General features: G+C 44.5%; 1 protein-coding gene across 1 annotated transcript; it reads left to right on the top strand.

The window, feature by feature from the left end:
* Positions 1-342: 342 nt before the first annotated feature.
* On the top strand, positions 343-12,480 carry LOC134459812 (60 kDa heat shock protein, mitochondrial). The gene is made up of 11 exons (XM_063212244.1): positions 343-460; positions 1,001-1,176; positions 1,318-1,359; positions 1,796-2,089; positions 3,066-3,255; positions 4,756-4,924; positions 5,334-5,433; positions 9,984-10,229; positions 10,506-10,680; positions 11,037-11,215; positions 11,766-12,480. The coding sequence occupies exons 2-11, from the start codon at positions 1,003-1,005 to the stop codon at positions 11,925-11,927; spliced, it is 1,731 nt and encodes a 576-aa protein (XP_063068314.1). The 5' UTR covers positions 343-460; positions 1,001-1,002; the 3' UTR covers positions 11,928-12,480.
* Positions 12,481-19,157: the final 6,677 nt, after the last annotated feature.

Genomic DNA, 19,157 nt, shown 5'->3' with positions numbered 1-19,157 from the left:
GTTGATGTGCTCTGCTGTCAAAGCCCACATGACATTTGTGTCCAATCACAACAGGCGAAGTTTCTGGAACTCCCCACCCCTAAACAGGAATGGCACTGAGTAAATTATCGAATTTGATTATACTTTATGCACACTCGTAACAAAACACTACCATGTATCTGATAATGTATCATTCAAGTTTGCAATAATCACTAAAACCACCGCTGCATGATTTTGTAACTATAATACACTGGAAAAACCCTACATTTTCTTTAGATATTCATGTTACGGGGTCCGCCGGTCACGGACCGGATGCATCCACACATGTGTACCCCAGCAGGTTATGCATTGCATTCAATCTGACTGAACTTGAATTGGACGGGGGGCAGCTGCAGCGTTATTAACATTTCCATTTAATTTTATACCTGCTCGTGCGTCTTACAGATTTTGCACATTTCTCTTCTCCACTACAACTATACAAGTAAGTACTCAGCATTCACCCGTTGTTGTTCGTGTGTATGATTTTAGTTATTTGGGCACATTTTGTCATACTGCCTTTTAAACACGTGTGCTGTCCTTGTAAGGTTTGAATGAAGATGGCAAGGACGAACTTGAGTGAACATTGGAGATGAGAAGCAAGTTGACATGTTTCTGTTCGTTTAGCTTTTTTATGAAACACAATTAACATTTGACTGCATTGGTATCATCTATGATGGTTTGGAGGTCAGGGCAATGTCTTGCTCGAGAATTGAATGATTTTGAAGTTGTTACTTAGCCTGCTAGCTGGCTAACTAATCTAGCTAGCCGATGGCATTGCAACATCATATTGCAGGAGTGCACTGGCCTCGCTAGGCTAATGTTGGGTTAAATCAAGTTAGCCAAGGGGTTGGTCACGGTTTTCACATTATGCATTCTCACGAAGCGGGTCATCGCTAGCTCTGTATTGTGCATTTGTAGAGTTGTATGGCTCAGTGGTGAGGGGGAACCGATTTAACGTGGGTGTGTTTTCCTTGTTGAGCAGGAATGTTCCGTTTACCGACTCTGATGAGACAAGTCCGCCCGGTGAGCAGGGCTCTTGCTCCACAACTGACTCGTGCCTACGCCAAAGATGTCAAATTCGGAGCCGATGCACGCGCCCTCATGCTGCAGGGGGTCGACCTGCTCGCCGACGCCGTCGCTGTTACCATGGGACCCAAGGTAATTTGGCACTTGGCAGAAGTCCAACTATTTCGGGTTATGTTCGCTGCAGAGTCATTATGACAAGGGGATTTAAATAAATTACCTGTGAAGGATATGCCTTGTTGTGGACTAATGATTGTTCATTTTCGTTGTCTGTAGGGCCGCACAGTCATCATTGAACAGAGCTGGGGAAGTCCCAAGGTAAGAAGAAGGCAGCTCCCTGTTTTTCATATTTTGCATTTAAATTGTCACAATAGTAGAGTTCATCCAAGTTCATGTGTACTCAATGACCTTCCTTGATGGAGATACCATGTAAGGATCAAAACATGGCCTATCGAAAAAAGATAAGCTCCCTATGTCAAGTCAAGTCAGCCTTTATTGTCTTTCCTCATATGCGCAAGTCATACAAGGAAAATGAAATTGTGTTTTCTCTATATGCCATGCCAAGATATGGACATTCACAAGACTGACTATGGCTTGGCATGGTAAAGAGAGAAAACGTGATTTCATTTTCCTTGAATGACTTGAAGAAAGTGACAATAAAAGCTGACTTGACTTGGCAACAAATGCATAGTGTGCACAGTAGACTAGGCTCTTACACCAATAACTCAACGACCTTCATTCTGCTCACCTCAAGGTCACGAAGGACGGTGTGACTGTAGCCAAGGCCATCGACCTGAAGGACAAGTACAAGAACATCGGTGCCAAGCTGGTGCAGGACGTGGCCAACAACACCAACGAGGAGGCGGGCGACGGCACTACCACCGCCACCGTGCTGGCCCGCGCCATCGCCAAGGAGGGCTTCGACACCATCAGCAAGGGCGCCAACCCCGTGGAGATCCGCCGCGGCGTCATGCTCGCCGTCGAGACGGTCATCAATGAGCTCAAGAAGCTATCCAAACCAGTGACGACGCCCGAGGAGATCGCACAGGTATGGCAATAAGAGATGCAACAACCTCTCTTCATTTTATATATGTATGTATTTTCAGGGGAGGGGGCTTTTTTGCCTTCATTATAAAGTTTTTTTTATCTTCTCTTATTATGAATAGTACAGCTAAGAGTTTGACAGGAAACAAGTGTGAACGAGAGAGATGGGGAAAGCTGGGAAATGACCTCGGATCGGCCCTGCCGTGTGAGCCGCGGGTGGGGCCAGACTCTCTCCTTTTGATAATAATATAAATTACTGCCTCACCTCAACCCTCCCTATCCCTCTCACCCCCTCCATCACTCCTTCCAACTGCTGCCATCGGGTCGACGGTTCAGTGTTCCACTGGCACACAAAAACAGATGCATGAAATCCTTCATCCCCTCAGCTGTAATCTACTGAACAAAAGATGAACAATGACCAGCTGTCCAGCCTCAGCATGCATGTTTTGTCAAGTCTTATCTAATGTCTGTGAGAATCACTGAAGTTTCATGTGTAACAGACAATACGTTTTATCTAATCTAATCGAATCTAATAATAAACGTGCAGTTGTACAGGTAGAGGGATGAGGGACACAAATCTTATTTTTCAGATCCAACTGAATCTATGCATGGTTTAGATTGGGCAGCTATGGTGGTGGTCTTGCAGTCAGATGGTCACAGTTTGGAAGCCTAAGAATCCCAAGCAGTCCCATGGGTGTGGTCATCCCCTGAACGTCAATACAGACATTGCACCTCTATTTTGGGTAAAAGCACAGCTGGTCTACAAACAGCCTCCCCACTAGCTATTTGACCCATGCCTGCAGTTCACCTAGGGGCGCTGTCGAGTGAGCTCATTCTGAATGGATTCTGCACTCCTCCGTGTGCAGTACCACACGGAAATGTCAAGAGTGAAGTCTCTCGTCCTATCCATAGAACCTCTCTGGTAAAACTGTCTGCTTCAGTTAATGTATTTCTCATGTGTTTCCTCTCCTCTCCTGCAGGTGGCGACCATCTCGGCCAACGGCGACAGCGAGGTGGGAAACATCATCTCCAACGCCATGAAGAAGGTGGGCCGCAAGGGAGTCATCACCGTCAAGGACGGCAAGACGCTGCACGACGAGCTGGAGATCATCGAGGGCCTCAAGTTCGACCGCGGATACATCTCCCCCTACTTCATCAACACCGCTAAAGGTAAGACGTGACTGTTGCATCTCACCACACTTAACTTATCGTTACCCAAAGTTACCCATCTCTCTGTACGTTAACACTGTGAAAGGAGAGACGCATGTCCTTGGGTGAGCTCTCACCTTAACCCATTGATGCCTAAAGCACCTGCAAAAAACGCCTGCTGAATGCCTATAAGCCCTTGTTGGGGAAAGTTGCCCTCAGCCTATAATAACATAAATATCTCTGATGCATATAAAAACTATTTTGCACACTTAAATAGTTGGTGGAGGGGACCTATGGCTACCAGGAATACTGCTTACTTCCCTGTGCACTCGCATAGAGACAGCAGTGTGTTTTGCAGGCTAGCCCAGGTGAAGAAAAGGTGCATTTATCTACAAGCACAAGACAATGTAAAAGGCATGACAATAAAACGTGCAAAAGCAGTTAAATGACTAACTCCACTAGATTCGTTGTAGTTTCCGTGTGTGTGTGTGTGTGTGTGTGTGTGTGTGTGTGTGTGTGTGTGTGTGTGTGTGTGTGTGTGTGTGTGTTTGTGTGTGTGTGTGTTCACTTGTGTGACCAAAGGTCATTTCATCAGCAATCTGACCCAGAGTGTCTCAGTTGAAGTGTTACTCATGGTTGTGTGTAGGTTATTTCAGGCAAGGTACGTATGCCTACAATAACTCTTATGCAAGGCTTATATTTGGCAATAGATCATCATCATAACTCTTCAGTTTACATTTGATGTTAACAATAGACATTAGAGGCTGCTCTGGGTGCGTTTCTTAAAGCATCGTTGCTAACTAAGTCAGCAACTTGCTTAGTTGTAAATGTAATTTGCCCTTGGTTAGTAACAATGCTGTCATGAAATGAGGTCCTGGTTCCGGTGACTCCACTCTGACCTCTGCCTCTATTTGTTTTTCCTCAAAACCTTCATCATACCTTTTTAGTGTTTGTTTGTTTTTTTGTATTATGTTTTCTTTTCACACCTTCATTTTTGTTGGTATGAGACAGGACAGTGAAGGTTGTAACAGGAAGCAAGTTGGGATAGGGAGACTGGGAAGGATCAGCAAAGGGCCCGGGTCTGTAATCGATCCCGGGTTGGCCGAGTAGTAGACAAGTGCCCTACCGTTAGAGCCATGGTGGGGCCCATTTTATTTATTCATATTTTATACTAGGAAATGCTGTCTCCTTTAAACCCACTGCCAGTGACCTCTGCTGTCTTGAAAGATACAGACATCACTTAGCCATAATAATCATCATCCTTGGCTTTGTCTGTGAACGTCTGACCTTTTAAAAGGTTGGTCTGCCCTCCAGGTCAGAAGTGTGAGTTCCAGGGTGTGCGTGTGTGCCTGTGCGTTCGTATAACCATCTCTGGGGTGAATTTCTCAAAACCAAAGTTGCTCACTACATTAGCTACTTTGTTGTTTTCAATGCATTTTCCCATTGGCAACTACCGAAGTTGCTAACAGGCTAACAACTTCTCTTTTGAGAAACTCACCCCCTGCTGTGTCTGTCCCCCAGGTCAGAAGTGTGAGTTCCAGGATGCCTACCTGCTGCTGAGCGAGAAGAAGATCTCCAGTGTGCAGACCATCGTGCCCGCTCTGGAGATCGCCAACCAGCACCGCAAACCCCTCGTCATCGTAGCCGAGGATGTGGACGGAGAGGCTCTCAGCACACTGGTGCTCAACAGGTGAGTCTGTCTGTCTGTCTGTCTGTGTGTCTGTCTGTCTGTCTGTCTCTCTGTCTCTCTGTCTCTCTGTCTCTCTGTCTGCCTGTCTGTCTGCCTGTCTGCCTGTCTGCCATGCCATCTAGATGGAGAAGTGCTTGGTACACTCATGCTCAAACAGGTGTGTGTGTGTGTGTTGACATGTCTGTCAGCACGAGAAGTAATTGCAATCTGATCTCTCCCGTTACTTGCCGGGTAACTAACTAACTGTAAACAGTCTGTTTGAGAGACCGCAGTTGTTTATGTGGCCTCCCACTCTCTCTGTAACTTGTAATCTGAGGTGTGTGTGTAGCGCGCACGTGTGTAATTGATGATAATCTGATGTCTTAATCTGTGTGTGTGTGTGTGTGTGTGTGTGTGTGTGTGTGTGTAGGCTGAAGGTGGGTCTGCAGGTGGTGGCGGTGAAGGCTCCTGGCTTTGGGGACAACAGGAAGAACATGCTGAGGGACATGGCCGTGGCATCCGGAGGAGCTGTGAGTCACCTGACCTCTCTAACGTGTGTGTGTGTGTGTGCGTGTGTGTGTGTGTGTGTGTGAAACGTGTAGTTTTGTGTTTACGGTATATGTGTGTGTGCAGTGGGGTATTGCATTACATTACACTTAGCTGTGGGATATTCCAAGAATATGGTTAAGTTCACTTACAGGACATGGTAAACATGGTTATAGATAACCCACAAAAATGTAGTCAAGAGTTCTCCAGGCTCTTGTGTTATATGATTTACCCCTACCTCAAGGTAGTGGTAAAGATTACCCTAAACTTGTTTACTACTGGCCTCAGGTTTTAGGAATACACACCAGGGAGGTATACTTAGAATTTGTTTCAGTAGTAATCCAGGTTAAGTTAACCTTATGGGAAAGGTAAATCATATAATAGAAGAGCCCGGTGTCCTCACTGTCTTAACTAAATGATGCCTGCAGGTATATCTACTAGCAGGTTTACCACTTCCTGTAGGATAACTGAGCCTGGTTTATCACATGTCTTTGTTCTTATTATACATGGGTTTGCAGTGTTGGTAAACACGATATTGTGAGGAGGAACAAGACACTGGCAGCCAACCACCTGAGCTATTTTTTTTTGACCGACAGCGGTTTCCAACAATCAGTTGAGTTGTGCGCAATTAGTTTCGTGCAGTCAGGTTACAACAAAAATTTAGAACCCTTGTATACTCCCAGGTGTTCTAACCAAATGTTTGTGTGTGTATGTGTGTCAGGTGTTTGGGGACGAGGCGGTGGGCCTGGCGTTCTAACCATATGTGTGTGTGTATCAGTGCTTTACACTAACTTTTTTGCTTACCAGCCATTTTGGCTAGTGGTTTTCCTGACTCACTAGCCATTGGGCCTTTTCACTAGCCATAGTTTTCTTAACCATCATAGCAGCTTTAATGAATTATATAATAGGCTGTAATAATGTAATGTAATATAACATAATATAATACAGTACAGAGGTCGCGTTAACCGACAAATGTCCGTCATTGACGGATTTTTTTGAAGGATGACGGAAAATTCTGAAGCCTGTCCGTCATTTTGACGGATCAATATTCAGGGTGATGATAAATAAATCACAAGTTTAAGTAGGCCTACGCCTCGAGTAGAGCAAATATGCATTTCAGTTAGGTATAGTTATCAGCGCAGATAATTCATGCTAGTATCCTTTGCCTTTCTCCCTCTCTCCCTGCTTGTCATACCATGCATGCGCCGCAGCTGGGCTGTGCGGCTGGCTGCAGCAGAGCGCGCGCCTCTGCACTTGCTCAAAATAATGAATTAAAATAACGAAGACGTTGCCACCATACACGAGTGACTTTGACTTTAAGATTCAGAACTATTTGTAGACCTAGGTCTACTTAATTTACTGACTATCTAATTTTCTGCCAATGAAGTTGTCCCTCTATCGCCCTTCAAAGGAGCATTCTTTCATAACTCCTCGCTTGAAACATAAACTGTGAATAGCATGTTTGCTAGCCAGAACCTTCACTCAAAGGCAACGCAGGTCTAAAACGACTTCAGGACATTAACTAAATAATAAAAACGACGGATATTCAAGAGTCTAAATATTATCAGGCAACTTACAACTTGGCAAACGTTGCCAGAAACTGCGAACCTTCCCTCATTTCGATTGCTGGTTCACCCATTATAGGCGATATATTTTTATTCAGACAACTTTACCGCGCTCCCAGAGCCAACATATAAGCCTATGGGGCTACGTATAGAGAGGCTCCCTTTACTGTCGCTGATGTTTTTCAACAAAGTTTTGCAAAATCTGGTCGTCTTCCTGTTGTAGGCTTCAGTGCCTTTATCTACTGTCTGGGCTACACCTTTCTGCTTCAAGACGGCTTTCCTTTCCATCGTGCATGTGAAGTCCAACGCGAATATTATTTAACACTGCGCCTTTGTATTACAATCGGTGCATTAATCAGAGCAAAACGAGTGACTGACAGCTGTTGGATAAAGCCCTGCACGCGTCTTTTAAAAAGTGCTTGTGGTGACCATATCGCTGAACACTGAATCAGACGCGCGTCATGAGAGATCTGCAGCTTTTTAAGCAGTGCAAAAGTTGGAGAATGAATGTCGAGTGAAAGGGGGTGTATTCACAGCGGTTTACTCTCAATTGGCCGCAATTGCGCATGTGTTGTTCTCTGTTGAGAACAAGAAACGAGGTGGAGAATTTTAAAGGAGAAGTCCACTTTTTTGAACATTAAGGCCATTTTCTGAGCGGTCTGCAATGTTTTAGAGTGCCCCTCACAGTTTATTTCATGTTTGCTGCAGTCTCTGTTATTTGGCTGATTTGGATTTTATCTCAACAAGCTTTAGAATGGCCGTCTATGGGCACCTGCAACTCTGTTCTTAAAATCACCTTAAACATTTGCTGAGCTGTAGACTTTCGAAAACAAAGTGGTTAGGGGTGTTCACTAGCAGTCCCTAACAAGTTTCAAGGCAAAATATGGCTTCTGTCATTTTTTTATTTGCCATTTTGTGAAAGAAAGTGAAAGTGAAAGTGAAACTTATCTTACAAATTGCTACATAAAACGCACATAAAACACGACAGATGCCATATTTCGCTACAAAAATGGTTAAGGAACACCAATGAATACTGCTGAACACTTGCTGAGTTGCATATTCTTCAAAACAAATGTTAAGGTGATTTTAAGAACAGAGTTGCAGGTGCCCATAGACGGCCATTCTAAAGCTGGTTGAGATCAAATCCAAATCAGCCAAATAACAGAGACTGCAGCAAACATGAAATAAACGGTGAGGGGGACTCTAAAACATTGCAGACCACTCAGAAAATGACCTTAATGTTCAAAAAAGTGGACTTCTCCTTTAAGAATAGGCGATGACGGATTTTTTTCGACCCTGTCCGTCAAAATGACGGACTGTGAAAAAGTCTAGCGCAACCTCTAATACAGTATAATATAATATATATGCTATAGGGCCTAATAACTAGAATTGTTATAAACTGGTCCATGCATATATGCTAACAGATTAACTGATCTGAGGAATGGCATAGCCTATATTGACCATGCAGAAACACCAAGCACAGTTTTGTGTAAGGGCACAAATGTAAGCTAGGCCCTACATGAGAGCAAAATATTTTCGTCTTTGATCTGGAGGGCACTTTCGTTAGGCTTGGCCTATATGAAGAAAAACTATCTGTGGAGGTCGCCGTCTAAATTGATGCGCAACGTAGATAGCGCAAAGTCATTGCTGTCTCCTCGGTCATGGATGTGGAATAAGCACACAGAGATGCGGTAACTACAGCAGGGGCTACAACTTCCTTTCATTTCATTTAATAGTGAGTTGTTTAAAATACAAGCGGTCGCAAGGCGAGACGGGCACATGTGAAGGTAGGCCTACATGCGATGGGACATGCTTTTGTGCAGTCTGGAAGGCTACTACTGCACGTTGTTTAAGCCCAGTTTGACAGTCGAGAACAACGGCAAAAGAAACATGGAGGAATAATAAGGTATGAAGACATACAGGCAAATCAGAAAATAATTTAAACCGAACATTATTAATGCCGCATGTGTCCTTGACTGTCTTATCACTGCGCTAATTAGTCTCAAGACTTTCACAAGACAGACTGACGTGTTTTCCTCTCGCCTTGGTCATTTTTAATGTCCACTACTACTAACTATTGTACTAATGACAGATCGCAAAACAGGTCAGTTGAGATGAACTTCGCTACTTTATTTTCACGTGAAGGTTTAGTGACATTTCCAAACGCACGCTGATGTGCCGGTAGCTCGCTGCCACTCCTCTTCGCAAGACCAGCTCTATCAGATTCCTGCCGTGCGCCGGACACGGGTGACGCGTGACACAGGTGCTTCATGGGTATTGTAAGCTCGCGAAATCGCATTGCATTGCGTTTGTAGCAAAGACGGTCCGAGGAAAAAAACTACAAAATGCGGTGCCTCATCATTCAGAACAGCAACAAACCCGCCAGAATGGCTTGTGAAACTTTGGTATCTACAGGGTTCCCACGGGTCATGGAATTTCTGGAATATCATGGAATTTCATAAAAGTTTTTCCAGTCATGGAAAATCATGAAATTTTGCCATTTTGCATGCACAGTCATGGAATATCATGGAATTTTCCTAACAGTTGTGTAGAAGCAAAAACGTTCTTACTTACTGGTTATACTACAACGCTTAGCCAGAGAGGGTTTGGTTTTTCGCTGTAATGTGCAACATTCTAGGATGCAATAAGCCCTCTTTAAGTCTGGCGGTGGCTCAGCGTCTGCTCTAGGGGTGAAGATACACACTTTTTAAAACTTAACATTATTTCTTTTTACGGAAGTGGTCATGGAAATTCTGTGTTTTGGGTCTGGAAAGTCATGGAAAATCATGGAATTTTATATCTGAATTAGAGTGGGAACCCTGTATCTACTTGCCAAAGCCGAAATCTACCCGCATTTGGCTAGCTTCCGGGTGTTGGTGTCAAGCCCTGGTGTGTATGTGTGTCAGGTGTTTGGGGACGAGGCGGTGGGCCTGGCATTCTAACCATATGTGTGTGTGTATGTGTGTCAGGTGTTTGGGGACGAGGCGGTGGGCCTGGCCCTGGAGGACATTCAGCCGCACGACTTTGGGAAGGTGGGAGAGGTGCAGGTGACCAAAGACGACACGCTGATCCTGCGGGGGAGGGGAGACCCGGCCGCCATCGAGAAACGCATCGCCGAGATCGCCGAGCAGCTGGACACCACCACCAGCGACTACGAGAAGGAGAAGCTCAACGAGAGGCTCGCCAAGCTCTCGGACGGAGTCGCCGTGCTGAAGGTGAGCTGTCGATAGATATTGGCAGCAGGGCTGTCACGATTTTGACAAATTTTGCTGGACGAAAATTGGCCTAGAAATTATTGCTGTAAACAATAGTATTGTTGTTCTCGTGGTCATTTTCAAACAATATAATGACAATGGGATAAAAATGTGAATACACCCTTTCTAATTTTGAAAGCGTCGCAGCAGGGGGTGCCAGATAGCGAGATCAGAGTTTTCTTCTGATGTAAGTAAGAGCGTGTCTGCAATGGTTTCTCCGGTTTGTTTCCTCACCAGGTGGGTGGCACGAGTGACGTAGAGGTGAACGAGAAGAAGGACCGCGTGACTGACGCCCTGAACGCCACCCGGGCGGCTGTGGAGGAGGGCATCGTGCCTGGAGGAGGCTGCGCCCTGCTCAGATGCATACCCGCTCTGGACACAATCACACCCGCCAACTCAGACCAGAAGATCGGTATGATTACACAGACGCACACCTGACACCTGACGAAGACCTTCCTGGTCGAAACGTTGTGCCATTTTTTTCACATAAAATCACGACAAGGGCGTTTTTTTGCGGTCTGCGAATATTTTTTTTTAATTTTTTTTACACACACACACACACACAAACACTAGGGCTGTAAATTAATTTTCGATGTTTTAATTTGATGTCGGACAGTAGTAGCTAAGCCCCTGTACAATAGATAATAGTTTAAATGTGTGCTACAAACAAAAAAGTTGAGACAAACTTAAACCTGCACCTCCACCTTTTAATGTGGAATTATTAATTCAGATAAACATTCTCTCTGTCCCGTCTCCTCGCTGCATCAGGTGTGGACATCATCAGGCGAGCCCTGCGCGTGCCGTCCATGACGATAGCGAAGAACGCGGGCGTGGAGGGTTCACTGGTGGTGGAGAAGATCCTGCAGATGGAGGGCCTGATGGGATACGACGCCATGCAGGGGGAGTACGTCAACATGGTGGAGAAGGGCATCATCGACCCCACCAAGGTAACACACACACACACACACACACACACACACACACCTGTACGCCATTCAGGAGGAGTATGTCAACATGGTGGAGAAGGGAATTGACCCCACTTAGTTAATACACACGCGCGCGCACTCGCACTCGCACAGACACGCACTCGCACAGACACGCACTCGCACAGACACGCACTCGCACAGACACGCACTCGCACAGACACGCACTCGCACGCACTCGCACACACACGCACTCACACAGACACACACTCGCACAGACACACACACACACACACACCTATACACACGCACAGACACACATTCACCCATACACCTATACACACACGCAGGGGGTGGCGTATACACACGCCATGTCGACATGGTGGAGAAGGACACGCACACGCACAGACACACACACGCACCTATACACACGCACAGACACACATTCACCCATACACCTATACACACGCAGGGGGTGGCGTATACACACGCCATGTCGACATGGTGGAGAAGGGCACACACACACACACACACACACACCTTGAACATAACTCCCCTCCCTCCCTCTCTCCAGGTGGTGAGGACCGCACTGCTGGACGCCGCAGGTGTTGCCTCTCTCCTGTCGACGGCGGAGGCGGTCGTCACGGAGATCCCCAAGGAGGAGAAGGAGGGTGGCATGCCCGGGGGCATGGGAGGCATGGGAGGCATGGGTGGCATGGGTGGAGGGATGTTCTAAAGCCCCTGACCCAACATTGACCCTTCGCCCTTGACCCTTCACCCCCCCCTCCCCCTCCCCGCCCCAGTTTACCACCAGGAGAAAGTGAGAATTGGGTATGTCTCAAAATGAAGTGTCCTGACCTTGCTAGGACGAGTAACGGCCATTTTTTCCAAGGTGTATTCAATTATTAATTATTACACTTAGAACTAGTTATTGGATACTCTTTGGTGAAATATGTGAAAAAGGGGGCGTTGCTCGTCCTAGCAAGGCTAAGAGACTTTGCTTTGAGAATTACCCACAAAGAGAGACATGTTGCTGGATCTGTCACCCATGCTTGCTCTGTACCGCCCCCCTCTGGACACTTTTGGAACTACATCACTCAACTACATCAGTATGAAGATGAAGAAGTTTCTCCATCCGCCTAAGTACAGAGAGCCCCAAGTTCCACCTCTCTCGGATGCCCAGTACAGTGTAGGCCAGCGTTTCTCAAAGTGTGGTCCGGGGACCACTGGTGGTCCGCGACAGAGCTTAGGTGGTCCGCGAGGGGAATTCTATTTTTCCAAGACAATCTAGCAGTAGGCTATATTTGTAACATTATTACAAAGCTAAACATAGCTGAAGTCTCATTTTCACCACAATAAGACAATGTAATGTGAATAAGAAATAGCCTATGTGATCAGCACCGAAATTAGACGTGTCAAATTAGCAACCGTCAACTGTCAATTCACTTGACAGGTGGTCCCTGAACATTTTTAGGGGAACAAAGTGGTCCTCGGTTTGAAAAAGTTTGAGAAACACTGGTGTAGGCCAATCTCATATAGACATCGTTGCTTAGGTCCCATGGGTCCAGCTACAGGGCCGTGACTTGGGCTCCCTTACACAACCATCAACTGCATTGAGCGGCTTTGGGGGATACTACAGTGGACTAGGCTAGGTGTTCTCTTCATACACTGCGACTGGTTGGAGTCCACCATCCTCATCTTCGTCTTCATCCACCACCATCTTCTTCGTCTGTGGTCGTGTGTGTCTGGGTGGTGAGTTTCTGTCCAACCGCGAGGAGAAGGAAGTAGAAGGTAGAACCAACCAATCAATCATGGCGAACTTGTTACTGTTCCTGTGGGGACGAGCAGAGATGGCGTGCAGGGAAAAAAAAAAAAGAATTATTCTGTTCATTGTTTTACAAAAGTTGCCTGATTTTTAGTTTGTTTTGTTTTTGTTTGTTTGTTTTTTTGTAATTTAATTGTCTTTCGCTGGGCTGCTGTTGATGTTGTTTGCCTGTGGAATTGGCCTTAGTCTGGGACTGAGAAGAATGCCACTCGCTGGTCTCTCCTCTCTCTTGTTTCGGTAATCCTTAACTTGACACCAGAATTGTATGTATGACATAAGTCTCGTAACACAGTCATTCATGTGTCATAAACATTGTCAATGGCATGAACATTTTAATGACTTTGTCATTAAGTGACATTTGTGACATTATGGTAACTTTAAATGTAAAAAGTTTGACATTGACATCAGGTTTCGACTGTCATCATGACACCGTTTTAACACTATTATGACCCTGTTATGTCATATGTACGGCGACACCGGCGTCAAGTTAAGTGTAACCGTGGTTTCTCTCTGCGTTCTCCATGTTGTGTTTGTCACTGAGGCAGAATGACCACTACTAGATGGCCATTGCTCTACACATGTGAACCCACAACCGTTTAATACGACGCAAACACATCAACAAAACATACACGTGCTTTTACAAACAAGATTTATTCTTTACACATGACGGAGTGTCTTAACACTTAACACATGGTGTTGGTTATATGGAAATGGCTCTTGGTATCTCCCTTTCTCCAAAATGAAGGTTTTGTATGCTTGTCCCCGGTGTAAATCTCAACAGGAGTTGAAATGAAGTGACCTGGGCGCTATACTGAGAAGCTGGTTCAGGCGTAAACCAGGTTAATTTAATCTAATAGAAGAGCCGAGTCCTCGTTTTCTCAAGAACATGAGGACTCCAGGCTCTTCTATTAGATGATTTACCTCTTAACTTAGCCTGGTTTATTCATGAACCAGATTCTTTGCATAGGCCCGTGTGTGTGTGTGTGTGTGTGTGTGTCTGTGTGTGGAGATCTGTGTAAATGCTCATAGTATCCTTTCATGACCTTCACAGTGCAGCATCCGGAAGACAAGATGGGTACTAAGAAACTGGTTCAGGAGTAAACCAGGAAGTTAAGAGGTAAATCATCTAATAGAAGAGCCTGGAGTCCTCATTTTCTTGTACTCAAGGCTCTTCTATTAGATGATTAGATTATTAGATTTACCTCTTAATTTAACCTGGTTTACTCCTGAACCAGCTTCTTCGTATGGACCCCAGAAAAAAATTATTTTGTTTTGGTCAAAGATTCCCCTCGTCTGCTTTTAATAACTCTCTGTGCTTCTTTACGTCTCTGATCTGATCAGCATTCAATGGCAAAGCTAAACACAAAACTCAGCAAAGATCTATTAATGTACTGAATGTTTTTTTTCTTTGTTTGTTTGTTTTTGTACAATAGTATAATTAAAATACTTTATAATAAAATCAAATGTCTAAACAAGAGTTAATTGCTGTTCCTTATTCTTTTAAAATGCTGCTTAAGGTATAAGGTAAAATACGACCTAATGTTTACAGAGGTGGTTGTGGGTTCAAATCTCCCTTCTGCTAATGGGAAGTAATGTGTGTGATCTCCCTACACCATCATGCATGGCTGAAATGCCAGTAGTGTAACCAATACCCTGTACCTAAATAATCTAAAGTTGCTTTTGGAGAAAAAAAGTGTAACGAAGTTGAAGAGTCTGGTTCTTTTGGTGTCAGAATAGAATTTCAGCGTTTTCCTATGTTAGGAAACCACTCCGTGGGAGATACTTGTCAATGAGGAACTGTAGTTTGAGGCATCCCTATCTATCATTGCTGGCAATTATATATATTATTTATAGCAAGATGAAGTGACAAAGAAGGGCGTCCCCCATATGACCTCCAGTTTCTGCTTAGTAGTTCATAAGGGTGTTGGTTCATGTATGAGTGGTGTCTGACTGTCTGCTGTCTCAGCTCTCTGAACAGTCTGTGGTTTCCTGAGGTAGGGGCTTTTACTGAACTCTGCTGTCTGCTACCCCCTCACCTTTTACAGGCAGTCATCACGTTTATTTTACACCATACAACTGTTACAACCTCAAAAATACAGCATCTTAAAGCTGTTGCCCTAACACACTAGTAATTTTGCCACTGGTAACCTTGTACAAGAACAACATGAAAGCAAAGAAAAACATGAAACATATTGAGTCTTGAACTAACAACCTTTTTCCCAACTTCTTTTTATTGAAAGAATTGTAACAGCCCTTTTGTTATAAAGAACCAATATTAGATACATCAAAGAGTGATTTATTTTCTAGCCAAACTGAATTTTCACTAGCATTTGGGCGGTTTGCTGGTGTTAATTTATAGCCCTGCTTGCCTAGGCGGTTCTAGAAGGGGGGCCAGGGCCCCTGTAGAATTGCTCCTGGTCTCTGTTGTGGCCCTTGTACTAAACAGTCTATAAAACAGAATATTATACCTGTTTTTTTTTTTCATTAAATGTGCCACTGCCCCCTAAAAACACAATGGGCCAACCTCGCCAGAACCAGAACCGCCTGCTTGTGTGACTGGTACTGGGGTGTTGGGCTTCAGCTGCTGGGCACAGGGCTAGTGGGCTGGCTGCAGTGTATGCCTAGTGTCGGGGCATGTGGATGAGGGACTCCTTTGCTGGTCTTGGAACAGGTCTTGATGAGGCTGAAAGATCCATTTACAAAAAAAAAAAAACAGTTGGCCCAAAGATAATAGCTGCTAAAAGGAAAAAATCTCACACGCCCACACACACACACACACACGCACACAGCTAGTGGGCTGGCTGCAGTGTATGCCTAGTGTCGGGGCATGTGGATGAGGGACTCCTTTGCTGGTCTTGGAACAGGTCTTGAGGAGGCTGAAAGATCCATTTACAAAAAAAATAGAATTCAGTTGGCCCAAAGATAATAGCTGCTGAAAGGAAAAAATCTCACACGCCCGCATACACACACACACACACGCACACGCACACACACACACACACACACACACACACACAGTAAACTCTCTATACTACCTGATTTTCAGTGGGAACTTGGCGACGAAGCCAAGTGGTCAGAGCCAGGGTCAGAATCAGTATAAGAAGCCCAGCAATGACAACGACTGTTCGCACCACTTGTGCAAGTACAAATTCTAGAAAGAAAAAAAGACAGAAAGGAAGAAAGAAAGACATGCTCAAATACCAACAGCAGCAAGTGATTGTGTCTGATAAATGGAAGTGTTACATTATATCATGTCGGTCCAATGTAGCCAAAATCATACTGCACTAGCTCACAACTCAGGGCTTGAACCAGCGACCTTTCAGTAAACGCTCCAGTTTGGCATGGAAGGCACAGTACGATACCACTAAGCTACAGGTCCCCAACCGATGGCTCAGCGCAACCGATACTGTATGAGGCTTCGGGAAGGAGGTTTAGGCCTACTAACTTTCTTCTACCGAACTCTGCTATTTGGCATCCGTTATACCAACTTGCCCTTAGGGTACAGATTGCTTACCAGGACATGGCCCAACGAAAGCTGTGCTGTCTTCTTTATCAACACGATATCCATCATTGGTCAGTCTGCATTTGTACTGCCCCGTCTCCTCAGAGTTGTTGAGATGTAAGGGGTTCATGTTCCTGATCGTCTCTATGTTATTGCGAAACCAGGAGACAGTGAAGTTTTGGATGTTCTCAGCTTCACAATGGAGGGTTGCCACACCTGACAACCAGGAACATTTCACCCTCAGTTTGGGAACTGGAGCCTTGGCTAAAGGACATTAAAATCAGCAAAAATGATCAAAAGTTTGCCAGAATCAATGTGTAAATCAGTAAAAAATCAGCAAATGTTTGGTGAAAAAAGATGTGAGAATGGAGCATTATGGACATATTTTCTGGTGTTATCATTCTGCTACTTACGGACCACACAGAGTTTCTTTGTTGTTGACGCAAGAATGCCTCCTCTTTCATCCCAATGTCGAGCCTGGTATGAGCCAGACATTGAAGTGGTGAGATTTGTCAGTGAAAGGTTGCTGTTGCCATCTACGTCTGCATGCCTATCACCTCTCACTTGCTGTCCTCTCCACCTGTGATAAATTATCTTGGAATTTTTTGTCCATTCGAGAACATCTCCTTCTTGTTTAGGCGAACCAAACTCAATGGTGTAGGCGCTTCCTTCAAAGACCTTAATGCATTCATCAGCTGTTCAGAGAGAAGAGAACAACATTAGAAGGAGTGCGTTGCAATATGCGACCTTGCCTCCTCCACTTGCTTCTCGTCATGATGACATCACTGACAACAGCATTATATTTCAATATCTTGCAAACGCTCAATTGTAAAGTCTTTTTCTCATGAAAAACAGTCCCTCAAAAGTTGTTGTGGCTAGGCTGACAGCTGGGAAATTTTTATCGTTTTCTCCACGGAGGAGGGGCCAGGAGGCGGGACGAGGAGACAAGCGCAAGTGGAGGAGGCAAGGTCGCATATTAAAACGCACTCAGTGTCTTCACAGGGGCACCCATGTTTGAATCTGGTCTGGGTCATTTCCCTACCCCATCTCTCTCTCCACTCACTTGCTTCACTATCCTATTCAAAATTAAGTTTTTTTAAAGAAAAGACCAAAAATCTATTTTTTTAAAAAAATCTCATCACATTCATGACAAAGGTACGCAAAGGATAAGAATAAAAGTATTATGCACCATATGGCAGTAATTAGGCCACAAGAATTGTTGTGTGATCAATTGATTTCTTCCACTCCAAACAATATCTGATTGTGGCCTTGAACTGCCTTAATTTTAGGCAAATCTCTTGAACAGTTGTGTAAGTTATTGTAAACCATTACAAAGTAATTTAAACTCATTTCATATACATGAAGGTTCTAAAATATTTAGATTTATTCCCTACACATCGTAAGATGCAGAGTAAAACATATACCAAAGTATTACTCACGCGTGTGTGCTTTTAATCCAAAACAGAAGAAGAACACCACAAGTGTTGTGCGGAGGTCCATGCTCTTATAGCGCCCTTAGACGAACGAATGTGAGCTTTCAGCTCAGAGAGAGAGAGAGTTTCCTGTATGGCAGGTTGTGCACTTGTACATGTAAGTGTATGTGGACTGCAAGCCACTGTGTGGTGAGTACTGTATGTGTATTGTTGTTTGTGGGATTGTTCTACTAGTGAATGAAGAGGGTATGAGTGGCGAGAGCATTAAATGCATTGTTTTACGAGGATAAGTTACTTCACATTACACAGTGGTGTAGTCTACTTTTTTATGGTGGGTATACTGTATATTTGAGCATTTTTTGAAGTGGGTATACTGTAATATTTGTGCTATTCAAAACAATGGATAAATCAATTTTAAGTGGGTATACTGAAATCCTAGAAGTTTAGAAGTGGGTATACTCCGTATACCCGCGTTCTACGTAGACTACACCACTGCATTACACAGTGGGAGGAATAAGTTAGTACACCATTTAGAATCCTTTAGAAACCCATTGTCCTGCGACAGCACCCATCCTCTTTTGCACTTGAACTGTTTAGACTACCTCAGGTTTTTATGCTCACACCACCATACTCAGGAGTGAGGATGTGGTTTTGGTGAGGGTGTATTACTCTAATTTTAGACCACACAGGAGGTTGCATGTTCCGCCAAACAATTCAACTTAGGTTTCTGTTTTGGTCCACAGAATATTTTATCAGTAATTCTGTGAAGCATATCAATTCTTTATTGCAAACCTCAAAGGTGCAGCAATATTTGACCACAATGGTTTCTTCCATGCTATTGTCCAATGAACTCCATTCTTGCTTATTTTCATCAGTATTGTTAACGGAGGGTGGCATGTCTCAGTGACTTCAGCTGACCCTCTAGGATTACTTTTTTAACCTCATTGACGACTCTGTGCTAGCCAGGCCATGCCCTCCTAGTGATGCAACGCCTTCAGCATTGCTTCTAGTCAGGCCAGGAGCAATACAAATATTGTTTTTGAGCTCCAGAAAAATTGGGAACTCCTCCCACTTTTTCTGGAAGCAAACAGCCAGTAGTAAACCAAGGGAGGCGGGCCAACCATGCCGTTTGGGAAATGCTAATTGTTATGCTCTTGGTCAGACCAAGTCTCGAGATGATTTGAAAGGCTATCTGTGCTATGCCCT

This window comes from Engraulis encrasicolus, chromosome 12 (genome assembly GCF_034702125.1).
Source record: "Engraulis encrasicolus isolate BLACKSEA-1 chromosome 12, IST_EnEncr_1.0, whole genome shotgun sequence".
NCBI classification, from domain to species: Eukaryota; Metazoa; Chordata; class Actinopteri; order Clupeiformes; family Engraulidae; genus Engraulis; species Engraulis encrasicolus.
This window is presented reverse-complemented; position numbering and strand designations above follow the sequence as displayed.

Excerpts from the sequence above, each read along its gene's own strand:
- LOC134459812 (XM_063212244.1), top strand. The coding sequence starts at position 1,003 with ATGTTCCGTTTACCGACTCTGATGAGACAAGTCCGCCCGGTGAGCAGG. Across the intron at positions 3,256-4,755 it reads CTTCATCAACACCGCTAAAG|GTCAGAAGTGTGAGTTCCAG; the intron begins GTAAGACGTGAC and ends TCTGTCCCCCAG. Across the intron at positions 11,216-11,765 it reads GCATCATCGACCCCACCAAG|GTGGTGAGGACCGCACTGCT; the intron begins GTAACACACACA and ends CCCTCTCTCCAG.